A 15,616-nucleotide genomic window follows, 5' to 3' on the forward strand; every position below is an offset into this window, starting at 1 on the left:
AATAACAGTAGCTTTCCAACTTGAGATAAATGAAATGGCTTTAAGCCAAAGCCGCGTAAAACACGTACAAGTTGCAAAACTTCCTTCCCTATACGCTATGACGTATTAGCTTGTGCAATAAAACTTGACCTTAATTAAATTGGGATCTCTAAAAAATAATTAGTTCGACACGCTTCTACTTACAATCGTTTTAATTGCAGATTCCCGGAGAGAGCTTTCGGATGAACGGAATCCAGTTTATTGTCGGTGAGGATTCTGTAACAAAATGCCTTCGTTAATTTCTATGGGCGCGTGCAAATCAAATTCGTTGTAACCTGTTTATTTTTTGGGCGATTAAAGTGATTTATGTAGCACGTGCCCGCTAAATCATAAGGTGGGTGGGTGGTTTACAAAAAAATGGTCGAACGCGATGAAAAGAAAGCAGGCGGAAGTACATCTAAAAATGACGTACAGAATTCGAATTAATGTGAATGGTAAAGTAGAATGTTGAAATGCTTCGCCCATTAGGCTAATAACAACCAAATAGCAGTTATTTGTATAATACTAAAGGATAGAGTAAACATCTTGTTATTGTCATCAGCAGCATATTGGAGTGATCCCAATTTATTTTATTTCCGCTTTGCTTTTTTTGCCATAAATATGTAATTTGCGCTTTGATCTGATCTGATTAAATATTAGCGTTGAATTGGATTTGGTCAGGCGTCAGTAATTTCCATAAACATGCCATTTCAGTCCCGAGCAATTAAAGTGTCGTGCAGTGTCACATACACGAAAACGTGATTTTCCATTATGTCCTGTTTACAAATTATAATTTCAATAATTGTGATGGAAATTTAAAACGCAATATGTGTATATCACTGGTTCAATACATTTTAACAGAACGCCGGCTATAACCAATGTGTAACATTTTTTTTGCTGGACATAAGTACATTACTAAAAATAAAAGCCTAACTACATTTTTAATAGTGCAGAAAATCGTAGATATGGAAAAACGTGAGAAAACGTTCGTGAAGTTGATTGTAAATTACACTTAACTTACACAATGTTGTTTATGCTATACCTACTTCACGCATTTCCCTTGATATTTCATGGAGCTGTTAGTTCTGCGATATTCGATTGAGTTTTATTAGTTCGTGTAAGTTTATACAAAACCGTCGTTTTTGCAATTGGGCCGAGAAAGTGGAAATACTGCAATATCCAATATTTAAGATCATTTTGTGAACATTTTAACTGTTAAAAATGCAAAAGGAGCAGGTTAAAAAAATTATAGATCAGAAGTATGGGAGAGGTTTAGGTTTTTTTTAAAATTTTGCTGTTTACTTTTAAAGCGACCGATTGTGCGTGGACTTTCCGACAAAGATCGTGGCAATTTTGAAGCTACTTTTCCACTAAATCACAACAGAAGGTTTCAGTAAGTAAGATATAGTGAAATTTTCTTGTTATGGGGCTAGTCGCCGGTATCTTTCTGGATTTTCACAAAAGAATTTTACAAGGAAAACTCCATTTCAGTAGTTCGCGATCTTTTATTATTCTACAATGCATAGGAAACCGTAAGACCGTGCAAAATACAGCCTGCATGAAAGGTGTAGATGCTCTCTCGAGAAAATTTTGACACCGTGACTGTCATGTGGGAAACCTTTATAGAAGCTGATGATATCGTACAAAAATCGAAATATAGGTCTACAAAATGAAGCCAAATAACTCGACGGATACAGAAATAGCATCAAAAGAGGAAAGTTCACAAACAATTTGTAATTTTTCTTGAAGAATTTATGGCATTGAATGCAGCTCTAAAATCTTAATTAACTAATCCGACCATAAATTAAAAAAAAAACCACATCAAAATGAAACGGTAACTTATTGCCCATTTTCCCCACATGAACAATAAACATGTCCGACATAAAGTTATTTTACGATTATTCCTACCTGTGAGTCGTATATTTAGAAATAATGCGCTTTCCATTATTTCAAAGTCTGAAGTTGCGAATAAATATCTCGGCGAGTATTACTTTTAACATATCATAAATAGGAACCGACAGTTACTAAAGATACGTTCCTTTATTTCGCTTTGCATGGAACACTACAGCCGTTATCGGTTATTTATTTACAGAACAAAGTTCTTTGTCAATATTTATTAAGCGTGTCTAGATGGTTATATTGGAACGAATGGTGGATTATACGGGAATAGAATAGGACTGTTGGCGATATTTGTCTAATAAAGTGTCATCCGATAAATAAGCGGCTTCTGTCCGTTTCGACGGTATTCTTTAATTTATGTTTAACACGCAATTTGGGATTTGTGTATTAGCGGATTAATCTATCGGCATTGCATTACGAATACTAATTTAAACGTCCCTTACATATTTATGCGTACTTTCGTATCAAATGCAGCAGTTAACTATGGAGGAGTTGCGTGCTAAAATTGCATTACAAATCTCGCCATAGTTAACGTTTTTTTCACAAATCTAGTTGTATCGAAAGTCCAGTATTTCCTTCCCAATTGTTTCTCTTGTATAATTCAGTGTTAAAAGAATATAATTCGGAATCATGTGTATTGCACGTGCATGCTCATATATAACGAGCCACGGAAAAGAAAGGAAACGTGCCGAGATGAACAATTTATTGAGCGAATTCGTCTCTCTTGATACTTAAAAGGGTGAAAAAGCTACAAATTTTCTATGCGTGTACCTATTATAGCGCTAACAAAACGAAAGTAAAAGGCTCTTCCGCACCCTTCACGCATCAATTTTCATGATCACATGCAACTTTAATCCAGATCGTGGATGCCTTCGCAAACTTCTTAAAGATTATTTTGTGGAGTATAAGCCGATAAAGAACCTTCATTTAAAATTAATTACGATAAAAGTCAAAGAACGCCTAAATTGTGATAGTCACAATTTGGCGGCATCCAAAACCATTTAGCTGTGCTAACATTGACCAAATTAAATTTACTTTTAATGAATTTTCCATTAACAATGGAACAATAAAGTAAAAATTTTTGCGTTTGATAAATTACACTCTCCTTCGCTTGTCAAGAAGGATTAATTTAAAAGTTTAAAGACACTTCATGGTAGGAGAATGATAATAATATTTATCAACACATCATCAAATTTAAAGTAGGTGATCGATTATAACTTATAAAGACATCGTTATCCTGTCAAATTCAGCTACAAAATAAACTTATTACTTAAATTCCGTCTACTGTCGTTCAAAGGGTTCTGGTAGGGCTTTGCTCTAATAATGTAGCGCAAAAACAACAGAAATTTTAGCTGTAAGGCTAAAGGAATGCCTCCAATATATTCGGAAGTCACTCATAAGCATAAAAAAATCTAAAATAGGTACGTAAATGCCATGGTCTTTTTTTAAATTTTAAACTAATTAATTAAGTTAATTAAGGTGAAGTGAAAAGTAAAGCCACTACTACTAACTGCCTAATTAGTAATCGAAAGGCGATATGATTCAATATGCATAATAATACGATATGGATGCGGCAATAGAAGAATGGATGCATAAGAAGTTGACGCTTGAAATTTTGCTGATGAATTTAAATAAAAATTTTTGGAAATTTGTTTTGTCAGTTTATTCTGATGGAAGTGATGTTCCCTTAAATACGGGAGACACCGTAAGGAGATGACGGCGGTTGTTAGTTCGCAACGGTAAACGTACATTTTTGTATGCTAAGTAGAGCAGTTTGATCTTAGTTGTTTTGTGTAAGACGCAGTTCGTTAGTTTCGAAATAAAGTGTGAAGCCGTCTTAATAAAAGATCTAAGGTATCGTCCAGTGAAGTTGTAAAGAGTTCGTGGAAAGTCTTTAATAACTGTTTGTCTGTATTCAGAAAACGTTAGTATGAGTGGGTTACAACCAAGCAGTTGTCTGCTGAGTGAAAGTTTCCACCGTCCGAGTAGCAGCCGAAAATCTTTTTCATCTTGTTTATCAAGCTAGTTCTCAGTAATTGGGTCTAGTTTATTAATAGTCGAGTTAACGAAGAATTTAACTTTTTTAGCACTATTCACAATCAGAAACGTTACTATACTACGGGAAAAATTAGTTTTAACATTTTTTTCACGATATTTACGATACTGTCAATTGTTTTTATTAAAAATTTAGTATCAACAATCTCTCCCGCAGTTGCTGTTAATAATTATTTATATTGTTTAAACAATAATAGCAATATCCAGCACACAACGTACCTAAAGGCCGTAGCGCATTTACTCGCGAAAGGGCGCGGCGCGGCGAAGCCCCTTTTTCGCTCACTTGAGGTACTGTTGATACTGTTTAATCTTTGAATGGATTGTAATCTTTCACGTTAAGTAGGTTTCTAATTTCTAAGCATGAAGTATAAAAAATAATCAATCCACTTACCCCAAAATGCGTTGGAACGTTGGAATTTCTTTTTTGAAGGTGGTATAAGAACGGATAAAACAATTAGGATAAACGTGAGGAATTGTTGTTGATTGATTATTGTCGAGACCAAGGGTGAAGTTTAATGAATTATTGCACAAATCACGATTCGAGACAAATTATGTATTGTAACCCTGATTGTAACTATTAAATGAATTTTCGTGAAATATGTATCTACGTCGCGTTCAAACAATACTTTTCTATCGAATGTCCAATGTCACTCCTTATGCCATGACTTCGTAATCTGATTAGAATTTAATAACCTTTATACAAATGGAAAAAATGCGACAGATACTAAACGTTCAATAAAAGCAATTGACATATTCATAACTATCGCGAAAACATTTAAAAACATTTTTTTCCGTAGGTAAATGTTGATATTATAGTTTAAACAATATAACAAATTATTTCCTGACAATGGGATGATTCTGATTTTGAATGAGTATTAAATTCTGATTTCTTGATTACGATAGGAGGGTGGACGAACACGTGCCTAGGCCACAAATTCGGGCCCTTTGTACTACATCCCTGACTAGAGTCGTCCGACCCCTCAACATCACTGTTTGTGAAGGGGAACATCCGTTACCTTTAGGTTGCGTTAGCTCCTTTAGTTAATTCAAATTAGTATAAGATCTGACATAGTAGCTTTTGGAGTGACTTGCCAGTTCGTTTGTAGTCAGAGATACTCGATGCCAGACTGAGATCAGTCACAGTCTGACTTCGGGTAGTTATGAACGTGGATTCGCTTCCCTGATTGAGAAGTAAAGTATTCAAAAGCACATTATCACATTAAAAAAAATATTTATCAAAATCGAGCTCTTGCTAAGAATTTAGAAGTTTTGATCGATTTTTAGGCTTCACGGACTCGACTATAAAGAAAAGTGAAGTTTCCTGAAGCTGTCAATGAGCGTTTTTGTGCGTATTTGATAAGCGCATCCGTTTAGCGCAAACCATTCACGAGCAGATTTATTTGTGAACGCTTGTTTTATAAGCTTCTCGTTCTTACAGGAATTTTGTTTAAATTTTCATTTAATGTGTCTCGGAATAAATGTTTGATATTGTCAATTAATTAATTTTATGTTTATTCGAACCATTGTTCGATCCGGATAGAGGCCACCGAGTCTCCAAATCATTAATTTAATTCAATAGTGTGAATTTCTTTGTAGTAGATTCTGGAAGTATGCGAGGAGAAATTAAACAAACAAATTCACAAAGTTTCAATTTTGATTTGCTTGAGCTAGGTGGACAGGTGTTTTGCGGTATAGTGCAGTTGACCGCTCTCCATTACACACACAGTAATATATGTACTGGTAAGATTAATAGTTTCAAATGATATGAGAACTAGGTATGCTCGAAAGCGATTTACGGTCCAAAAGTATCGAATGAATGTTTCAATGACTTTTTATAAATGTAGATTTACACAAAGTTAATGACATTACTCTTACATTGCCCATTACGATCCACACAAAAATACAAAATACCGAAATCTTAGGTAGAACTTTAGGACTAACTTGAACTTTTACAAAATAAGACTCCCAATCTTATCGCCACAATAATTTACTTAAATGCATTTAACTAAATTATTGTGATGGAGAAATTGAATAATATACCACCGTTGAGTGAAAATATTGCATGATACCACATAGGAGAAAATGGATCACAATCAATGTCAATTTTTTAGGACTAACAAGAAATAAAGGAGACCTCACCCCCCATTCGTCACTATAAATGACTTTTGACCTTTTGCGATTTACCCGAAACCCCATGTACCAATGGGCATTACAGGGCTAACGAATTAGAATATTTCAGCCCGGTCGGTGAGCCCAAATAGCTATTCAGATGTATTGCATCAAATCTCGTCTGATTAGATTGTGTGTAGTCTCCAATGAAGCGCGTTTAATTAACTTGCATTTTAAGATTGGCCCCAGTTTTTTATTATGATCAGAAGCCGATAAATTAAATAAAGAAGTTATAATTTTTGGACGTATCACCCAAGTACGCCGGCCGGCCGGAGATTCCTATGTTCCCTTTTCGAATTTTGTGAAGTTTATATAAGGTTTACGGGCACGGTTTGGAGATATTTTCGTTTTGGCTTCGTGTCACTTTGGTTTAATTTTTTTTTAATTTTAGCGTATCGTTTAGTTTCAAGATAAGCGCCACATATTTTTATTCCGTTGAGTATAAAAAGGGTTAGTTTTCCTTGTTTCATTTTCCCGTAGCTAGCAGATAAATGTTACCTATTTTAAAGTAATTAATCACGATATTTTCATCTTGATTTTCATCGATGTTTTTCTCCAAAAAACTGAAAATAGTATTCCTTTAAATTTTTTATCCAGCTCAAGTTTTTCAGGATTGCAACTCTGAAATTATATCAAGTGTGGAAATTGGTCGCTATTATTGCAATATCAAGCACCGTTTATGTCGAATATGACTTGCCAAGTTTAAAATTACAAATTGCATGGAATTTGCGTTGGAAAAGTAATCAAAGAAAAACAAGTAACATATTAAAAAGTTATAAATAATATAGATACTTCGGCGAGGACGAGTATTGCAGAGGCGATTTTTTTCCGGTGGTGAATATTAATGTTGCCTCACGAATATTTGTTAGCAAACTTCAAATTCCCATTCAAAACCCCCAAAAAATACAGAACGCAGAAAACCAAAAGTACCTACCTAAACTGTTTTATATAGGCCTATATGTAAATTTCCAAAGCTCTATTTCGAAAAATAACGGATTATGTTAACTTCTGCAGATACGCCATTCAGTGCACCACTAGTTACTCTCAAAATTTGCATTTTATGTTTTTGGCACAAAAAGCAATCCTACAAACGGAAGACCGCATTCCATTTTTACGACTGGAATAATGCGAGTTTCAAAGGTATGTTAAATGAGTCATTTGCTCATTTTTATAGATGTTCTGAACTAGTTTTAATGTACTCAACTCGGGAAACTTACATAGTTTTTACTTGCACAAGCTACATAAATTGCACGAGCAATTTTCGGCAGGTTTTAAGTGGGGCGAAATGATTGCAACCCTAACCACGTAAAGGCATAAATTACGGGGAAAATTTTTTTCATTTTCAAACTGTTTGACTTGCGGACGCATACGTTCGTAGGAAATACTATTTCTACCTTCATATGGATGTTGCCGGCGATGTGTATAAATTTATTAGGGTTCTCTGTCGCTAATGGTGGAAGGTCATGTTGAAGAGTAATGAACGGTATATTTTAGGGTTAGATTTCGGAGAAATGAACGTTTATCGGAGGGTCTGGCGTAAGAGTTAAATGTTAAATGTACCATAAGGACGTGTTTAAAACTTTCACTTAAATGGATTAAACTTATTATAGGTATTGCGTTCTGTTCGGAGCCAAATGCACATTGGAAACCTTACAGCATATCATTGAATGCCGACTATGTGTTGTCTTGCCGAATTGCTATTGTTACTGAGAAACGAGATGTGGACCACCCAAAATTAGCAAGGAAGGATTCGGATTTTACCTAAAATTTTACATCATTTTCATCAGTTTAAAAGTAAGTCGGGAGTTTATACGATTATTTTACTAAATACAGACATTTTCTAAATAGAAGTTTTTTAAAGGACGATTATGTAAACCATCAAAGTGTGCTCATATCAGCCTTGTTTACCAACTATCGAAGGAAGAGAGCTGTTTAGTAATCGCGATTCCCCAAATTATTTGAACTTAAATCAACAGTTCAAAGAAATTGTTTTATCTGTAAGAAATCAAGTCATTCAGTTTCAAATTGTTTTAATAAAAGCTATAATGTAAAACCTAACGATTCCGGGGTCACCCCTTGCTCATGTTTATTTCGTTAGAATGGCTTTCGGTTTAAAAAGCACTTCATTTGGTTCAACACTGCGCTTAGTGAATAACAGCGAATTAAATGTTTGGCGTATTTAGGTTGTAATTTAAACTCATGATTTAAAACAGCACGGAAAAAAGATAGTAGACATTTTTGATAGATTGCGCAAGTGTGATTTAAAATTAGAACCCAACAAATGTGAATTTTTGCATACCACTACTACTGAAGGGCTAAAGTCGGATGAAAAGAAAATAGAAACGGTGAGAGCTTATCTCGTACTAAAAACATCAAAGCATATTAAAGCATTTTTAGAATTAACAGGATATTGTCGTACATTTATTAAAAATTATTCAAAAATTGCCAATGTATTAAAGAAAGATACATTTGTTTGGACCGATTTGTACCAGCATTCGTTTGATCATTTAAAAACCAAATTAATTAGCGCTCCGATACTCCAATACCCGATTATTCAAATCCGTTCAAAATAACTACAGATGCCAGGCGGTTTGCAATAGGAGATATTTTATCTCAAGGGAAAAGATTTGTCAATCGTGTAGACTCTTCTACAACTTTAGATCAAGCAGAATTAAAATATTAATATTTTAATAAACCCAATTTAGTGATTAATAATAACGTGCAAGAATGTGAAGACAATTTATTTAGTGTATTAAATAATTATTCTTTAGCACACTGCGTTTCGCACAATTTTATCATTAATCATAAAGAAGCTTTCGAGTTTAAGCAAACTTTTGGTACAGCAGCTATGCGAAATGAATTCATAGAAAATCAAGGCAAAATCCAAATAAAAAATCAAATCTTGGAAGATTGATACCTCTTTAACCCACTAAAGCAGCTAACCATAAGGAACGTTTGTCGGATTATACCCCAAACGGTCGTTATAAACACGATTGTCGATAAAACTGGTATGGCACTAAAATTACCTAGAAAGTGTATCAAATCCAGCGACGCAAAACCGTCGCTGCAACTACGGTGGAAAAGAATTTAGAATATTCATATCTACGGAAGCTTTGCAAAAACACCGACCACCCAGCAAAAAAGTGCCCAAACGATCAAGTTCAGCAACAACAAAGACTCATTTAAGATGAACTTCAGAATGAAAAACAAATCGAAGAAGGAAACGGAATTAAATGAAGAGCATCAAATATATGAAAATATATATTGAGATATAGGCGTGTGACGGTGTGTGTATAGGTGTCATACAATTCTGACGAATATTGCATTGTTACAGTGTTTTTCTTTTCTTTTCTGAGTCACTGTGTTGTGAAGCTTAGCTTTCTCTATCGAGACGTGTAACAAACGGTCTGAAAAACTGTTTCGTTTGAGGTATAAAGGTGCAAAATTTCGTTATAACTGGACTATTGCATAGAACGGACAATGTAAGTTGAAGTTGAATATCTTACCTAGAGGTATTTTCCAAGGTTATCGCGAGATTAAAGTACATTTATTTAATAAATCCAATAATTTCAAATCATGGATCCCGCTGCTGTAATTAATGAACTTCAGGTTGAAATTATATCACTCAAAAAACATAACCACTTTCTTAAAAAACAAATTGAAGATAATACCACGATGGAAAGTTCACTCTCTGAAGAAAACTCAAAACTGTCACTTCTTGTTTACAACCTAAAAATGGACATCAAAAATTTATATAGAGAAAACTCTGAACTTCGGGATAAACTAGAATTAGAAACCGTAAAGTCAAACCATAAGTCGAAGGTCATCACTAGGTCCACTCAAACTACTAATGTTAATAAGGACGCCGCCACCCAAAATACATTCGCGACTGTTTCGAATTATACACAAACAGTTACAATGACTCATGACGTAGCTGTTCAAGTTTCAAAAAACCGAAAATGCAAAGGTGGTGATAAACATTCGCCGGAGTTTGTGCATTCTCACGAGTCTACTGTTGACGATCTCCAAAAAGGAGTTGAACCATTGAGTGAGGTAAAGGATAAATCTCTGTTTGAGGAACTTGCTGAGGCAAACACCGCAATGAGACCGTCTATTTCCGTTTGTTCTAATGCTACTCTTAAGCTAGGAACGATGAATGAAATGACACCGCCTACTTCCATTTCTTCAAAAAAGAAATCAAAAATCCTTATTCTCGCTGACAGCCAGGGAAGAAACATTGCGGCTAAACTTCAAGATGCTCTCCCCGCAGCGAAGTATTCTATTCTATGCCTGTTTAAACCAAATGCCACGTTTGAACAAGTAGTTACTGATATAAGAAGTTTAACCCAAGATTATGACCATAATGACTATGTGGTAATTATTGCAGGTTCAAACAACGCTTCCAAAGGAATAGAAATATCGAATACTTGTTTGTATAATACTTTTAAGAGTCTCTATAAAACAAACTGCTTTACTGTGAACGTACCTTATCATAAAGGGAATGCCATATATAATTATAATGCTCAAAAGATTAATCAATTACATTTTTCCGCAGGCGAGTATAAACACGTCAGCAATATTGACATAAACCGGCTAATAAAGATTTGGAGAAGTAATTATGGAGGTTATCATCTAAGCAACGGTAACAAATCTTCACTAGTAAAATATATTTCCAATGCTGTTCAAGCTGGTCACGGATTTAATATCAACAGCAAAAATTCAAATTTAATTTATATTACTCATTCAATAGAAAATAATTTTTTAGGCGATCCTCAATACGAAATAGCAAAAAAGTAAACGACAATGACAGAAATGAGAATCAATGTAAACGTAAATTATCATTTTTTCATCAGAATATTCAATGTCTCTCAAACAAAGTTCTTGATGTAGAAGTTGTCACTTGTAAATATCTTTTTGATTTTTTGCTATTTAGTGAGCACTGGCAACCCGTAGATAAGCTTTTAACATTGGGGATTTCCGACTATTCTTTAGTTTCCTACTTCTGCCGTACCGCAAAGGGTCATGGAGGCACTGCCATATTTAAAAGGAATGCGTCAATGATTGAAACCACTACATTAAATGTCCAAACACAACCATGTGAAAGTCATGTTGAATTTTGTGGTACAAACATACCCCTTTTAAATATGGTATTGCTGGTCATATATAGACCCCCGAGTGGTAATATTAATCTCTTTCTCGATATTTTGGAGAATCTGTTAGTTGAAATTATGGGGCTAAATAAAAACATGGTGATTTGCGGCGACTTTAACATAAATTTTTTAGACAATACATCCCTTACTACGGCGATCTTTACCGACATCGTATCGTCGTTTGAACTAAAAATATTAATAAATGAACCAACCCGTATACATAAGAATTCACGTAGCTGTTTAGATAATTTTCTAGTTTCTAAGGTGTTTAAATTTGATATTCAAAATCAAGATATGGCGCTGTCTGATCATCATGGCCAAACACTGACGATATACACCCTTAATAATTGTAATGAAAACATAACCCCAGACTATAGAAAAAGAAGACTATTCTCAGGACAAAGTTTCAACAATTTCTTATCCTATCTGGTGCAAGAAAATTGGGATCAGGTTTATCAATGTACAAATTCTAATGAAGCTTTTAACTATTTTTTCGAAATTTTCAGATATTATTTTGAACTATGCTTTCCGTTCAAAACCCTTAGAATTGCTAAAAACGGTAAAAGACCCAATAAACAACCCTGGATTACAAGACAACTTGTAGATCTGAAAAATAGGGTAATTGATTACAGAATAATGTCTAAAAGTTTTCCAGTACTTAGTACAGTATATCGAAACCTTCACATTCACTATCAACAGCAATTAGTAGTATCCAAAAAACTATATTATGATAATATGTTAACAAATTCTTCGAACAAAATGAAAACAACTTGGAATATTATAAATTCCATTAAGAAATCTAATAAAAATACATATATAAAGTTACTAAAAAATGGAATAGAGGTCTCCGATTCGGAAGCAGCCACTTTATTAAATTTACATTTTTCAAGGTTTTCAAATTCAAGCTCGTCAAATCTTCAAACGCCCTTGAATCTTTCTGCTGTTTCCCATGTTGCACAGTCAATGTTCTTTTCTCCAATAATCGCTAGTGATGTGGAATCTATTATAAACTCCTTGAACTCATCATCTTCATGTGGATTTGACCAAATTAGCTCGAAAATATTAAAATTAGCGAAGAATTTTATTGCCAAACCACTTTGCCATATCATTAACTTAACCCTGCAAACTGGAATCTATCCAGACTCCTTGAAAACTGCTATTGTTAATCCGCTTTTCAAAAAAGGTGACCCTCGTGATGTTACAAACTATAGGCCTATCAGCATCCTGTCATGTTTTTCAAAAGTATTAGAAAATGTTATCAATAAGCAACTTATGGTTTACTTACTAAAATACAATATTTTGAACAAATCTCAGCATGGATCCAAATCCACTTGTACAGCTTTAAATGAGTTCGTATCCGAAATCGTCAGCTCTTTGGATAAGCGCATATTAACACTCGGATTATTTGTTGACTTTTCATCTGCTTTCGACACTGTTAGTCATGTCATGAGTTTCTGTTGAACAAAATGAACCGTTACGGCATACGCGGCACACCACTAAGACTATTTGAGTCTTATCTATCGAATAGATCCCAGTTTGTTAAATTACCACAGGGTCACTGCAGTAGCCGATCGTTCATGTCAACTGGAATCCCTCAAGGATCTATTCTTGGGCCCACGTTGTTTATCATTTTCGCTAATGACTTAGCACCTTACTTGTTACATTCAACTGACAATAGTGTGTTTATAACCTGTTATGCTGACGACACCAATATTCTAATAAAATCAAACACTACTAACGATCTTCTATTGAAAGCTCAATTAATATTTGACAAATTAAATCAATGGGGTAAAAATAACAACTTAATTATAAATACTGAGAAAACTTCAGTAATACACTTTAGAAGTAAGCGCAATACCTGCAAAATCGAAAATGCCCTCGGTATTCCATGCTCCACCTCTACAAAGATGCTAGGAGTAACAATAACAAGAGATCTATCATGGTCAGAACATATAGACAACCTGTGCACTAAGCTTCGGAAATGCTGTTACGCGTTACACTTTTTTAAACGTTTGTGCAATCAAAATACGCTTTTAACTTTATACCACGCAAACTTTCACGCTATCATAAGCTACAACATTGGTATCTGGGGTGCCAGTGCGCATGTGGAACGAATCCTTAAATTACAAAAACGTGCAGTAAGAATAATGTGTCAACTTACATTAACAACGTCGTGTAAAACTTACTTCAAAAAATTAAAAATCTTGACAGTCATTGACCTTTACATCCTGGAAACATGTTTATACGCCTTCAAAAATAAAAAACAGTTTATTAAATTAACACATGCCTATAATACACGTAACAAGTTAGTACTAAATCCTGGTCGGCATAGAACAGCACTTTTTCAAAATAACTTAAACTATTTAAGCTGTAAGATTTTCAATGTCCTCCCAAATTACATACAAACTCTAAACGACATTCGCAAGTTCAAAAAAGAACTCAAAACATACTTACTAAACCAAAATTTTTACAACCTAAAAGAATATTTTGAGCATTGAGTTATATAGGTCAACCCAATACACATCATGGTTTTTATTATGTACTTTGGTGTGTATTATTGTTTTTATGCATGACAATTACTGCCTACTATTGTTGTACATCTTGTGCGGCAACGTTGTTGCAGTAAAATAAACATTATTATTATTATTATTATTATCAACTATTTCCACTGCCAAAAGCTTGGTTCAAAAGAAAAAAGAACTAGAATATAAAAAAAAGTAAACTTTCCGAAAATGAAACTCCAAAGGAAATGTTAGCGCAGATGACCACCAAGCTATTATCAGAGAAAATCAGTCAACAGTGAACGCGAACGCAAAAAAAAAACAGAAACAAAAAACCAGTTTCTCGACGCTGACGACCAAAATGCCGCAGGATTGTGGAGGATTCCTCCAACTCCACCCAGTTCGACGATATCGACCCCGCCGAAAACTTAAACTAATGCAATCACAGGTATCCTGGAACTTAACCAGTGTCCAATCGAAATACCTCGAACTAAAGATTCTCATCTGTAATCTATCTTCTAACAACTCAAGCACTGTTCTTTAAAAAATTATCGCATAAACCGAAAAAAACGCTCAGTCATGAACAGCACGATTGGAGTGTTCGCAACCCACAACTTATTGCATTCACAACATATTATTGTAATATCATGCAAGTCGTGTGTTTATTCGAACCCTTTCACGACGAAGAGAGAAGTCTCATGTTCAATTATTTTTAATTTTGTTTATCCGCGCTTAAAGATAATTTCAACTGCTTTCAAAATTTGGTAAATGACCATTTTGGAATTTAAAGAGTTTAATCGAGACCATTGTTTGCTTGGAAACAGGAATTTAAAGTCCGAATTGATTATTTCGTTGTGCCGGAGCACGCATGTGTACTGAGAGAAATTAAAGGAGCTAGTTATGTTTGAGAAGTGTTGTATATGGTCACGGCATTTTTTATTTGCTCACCCAACGTAGGGTATTGCATTCATTTTTGTGTGTATAAAGTGCTCCTTTTTGGTCGGGCCAATGCACATAGCAATATAGTGCTAAAGAGTACACTTTTTTAGCAGCATAAGAAACTTATTAGATATTATAATGTTTGCTTGTTACAAAAAACTAGTTTTGTGTATAAACTTTTCTTGGTTTCTCCAAAATTTTGTGACAAGGGTTGCCTTGAAAATACCTTTGAAATTTTACCCCATATCCAATCCCTCATCCATATCCATAGCAATTCTTCAACAACAATGAGCACTGACAGCTTTATAACACAGGCTAAAAGCTAATGATGAGCTCTGAAACCCAAAGAAGAACCTACAATTGGTAGAAAACCAGCAGAATCACTAATGAAGGTAATCTAATTCCCATTTCGTATATTACAGCGTTGTGATTAGGCAGCAGATAGCTGATCGCCTAAATAAATTGATATTGTGTTTCATTACTGTGTCTCATATAGCGTGAACTGTGTACTTACATACTTTTTTCGAGTTTTCAACTTGCTCTTTCATTTTGTCTGCTTGAAAGCCACCGGCTTTTATTATAAACTCGCCTTACAGAGAGGGATGAATTGTCTATTTCGCTAGTTTCGTGTCGCAATTACACTGTAAACTTACTTCAGTTAGCTAAACGCTCTGCTACGATAAAGTTGAATACATTAAGTTTTAAGCCAGTCGATTTTATGCAAAGTTTAGTATTCCTGTTTAATCTCGTTATGTTGCATGCACACTACTCGTTACTCTATTTTCGCGATAACTGGATAAGTGTCAGTTAAAGCTGTAGACGGTTTCGCGTGGTACGACGCAATTACCCCACAATCATTACGCGATTTGCAAAAGAGTACAAAAA

The 15,616-nt window shown here is 34.5% G+C and overlaps 1 protein-coding gene across 3 annotated transcripts in view; it reads right to left on the reverse strand.

Annotated features, from left to right (window-relative positions):
• LOC116168786 (leucine-rich repeat-containing G-protein coupled receptor 4-like) overlaps positions 1–15,616 on the reverse strand; it is a 125,502-nt gene continuing 109,886 nt past the window's right edge. For all 3 annotated transcript variants that reach the window (XR_004144838.1, XR_004144839.1, XM_031484768.1), the window contains exon 3: positions 1–255. Coding sequence is in view for 1 of the 3 variants with exons in the window: in XM_031484768.1 (XP_031340628.1) it covers positions 180–255 (76 nt within the window). In the remaining 2 variants the exon portion in view is untranslated. The remainder of the gene's footprint in view (positions 256–15,616) is intronic.

This window comes from Photinus pyralis, unplaced genomic scaffold (assembly GCF_008802855.1).
Source record: "Photinus pyralis isolate 1611_PpyrPB1 unplaced genomic scaffold, Ppyr1.3 Ppyr1.4_LG4, whole genome shotgun sequence".
NCBI lineage: Eukaryota > Metazoa > Arthropoda > Insecta > Coleoptera > Lampyridae > Photinus > Photinus pyralis.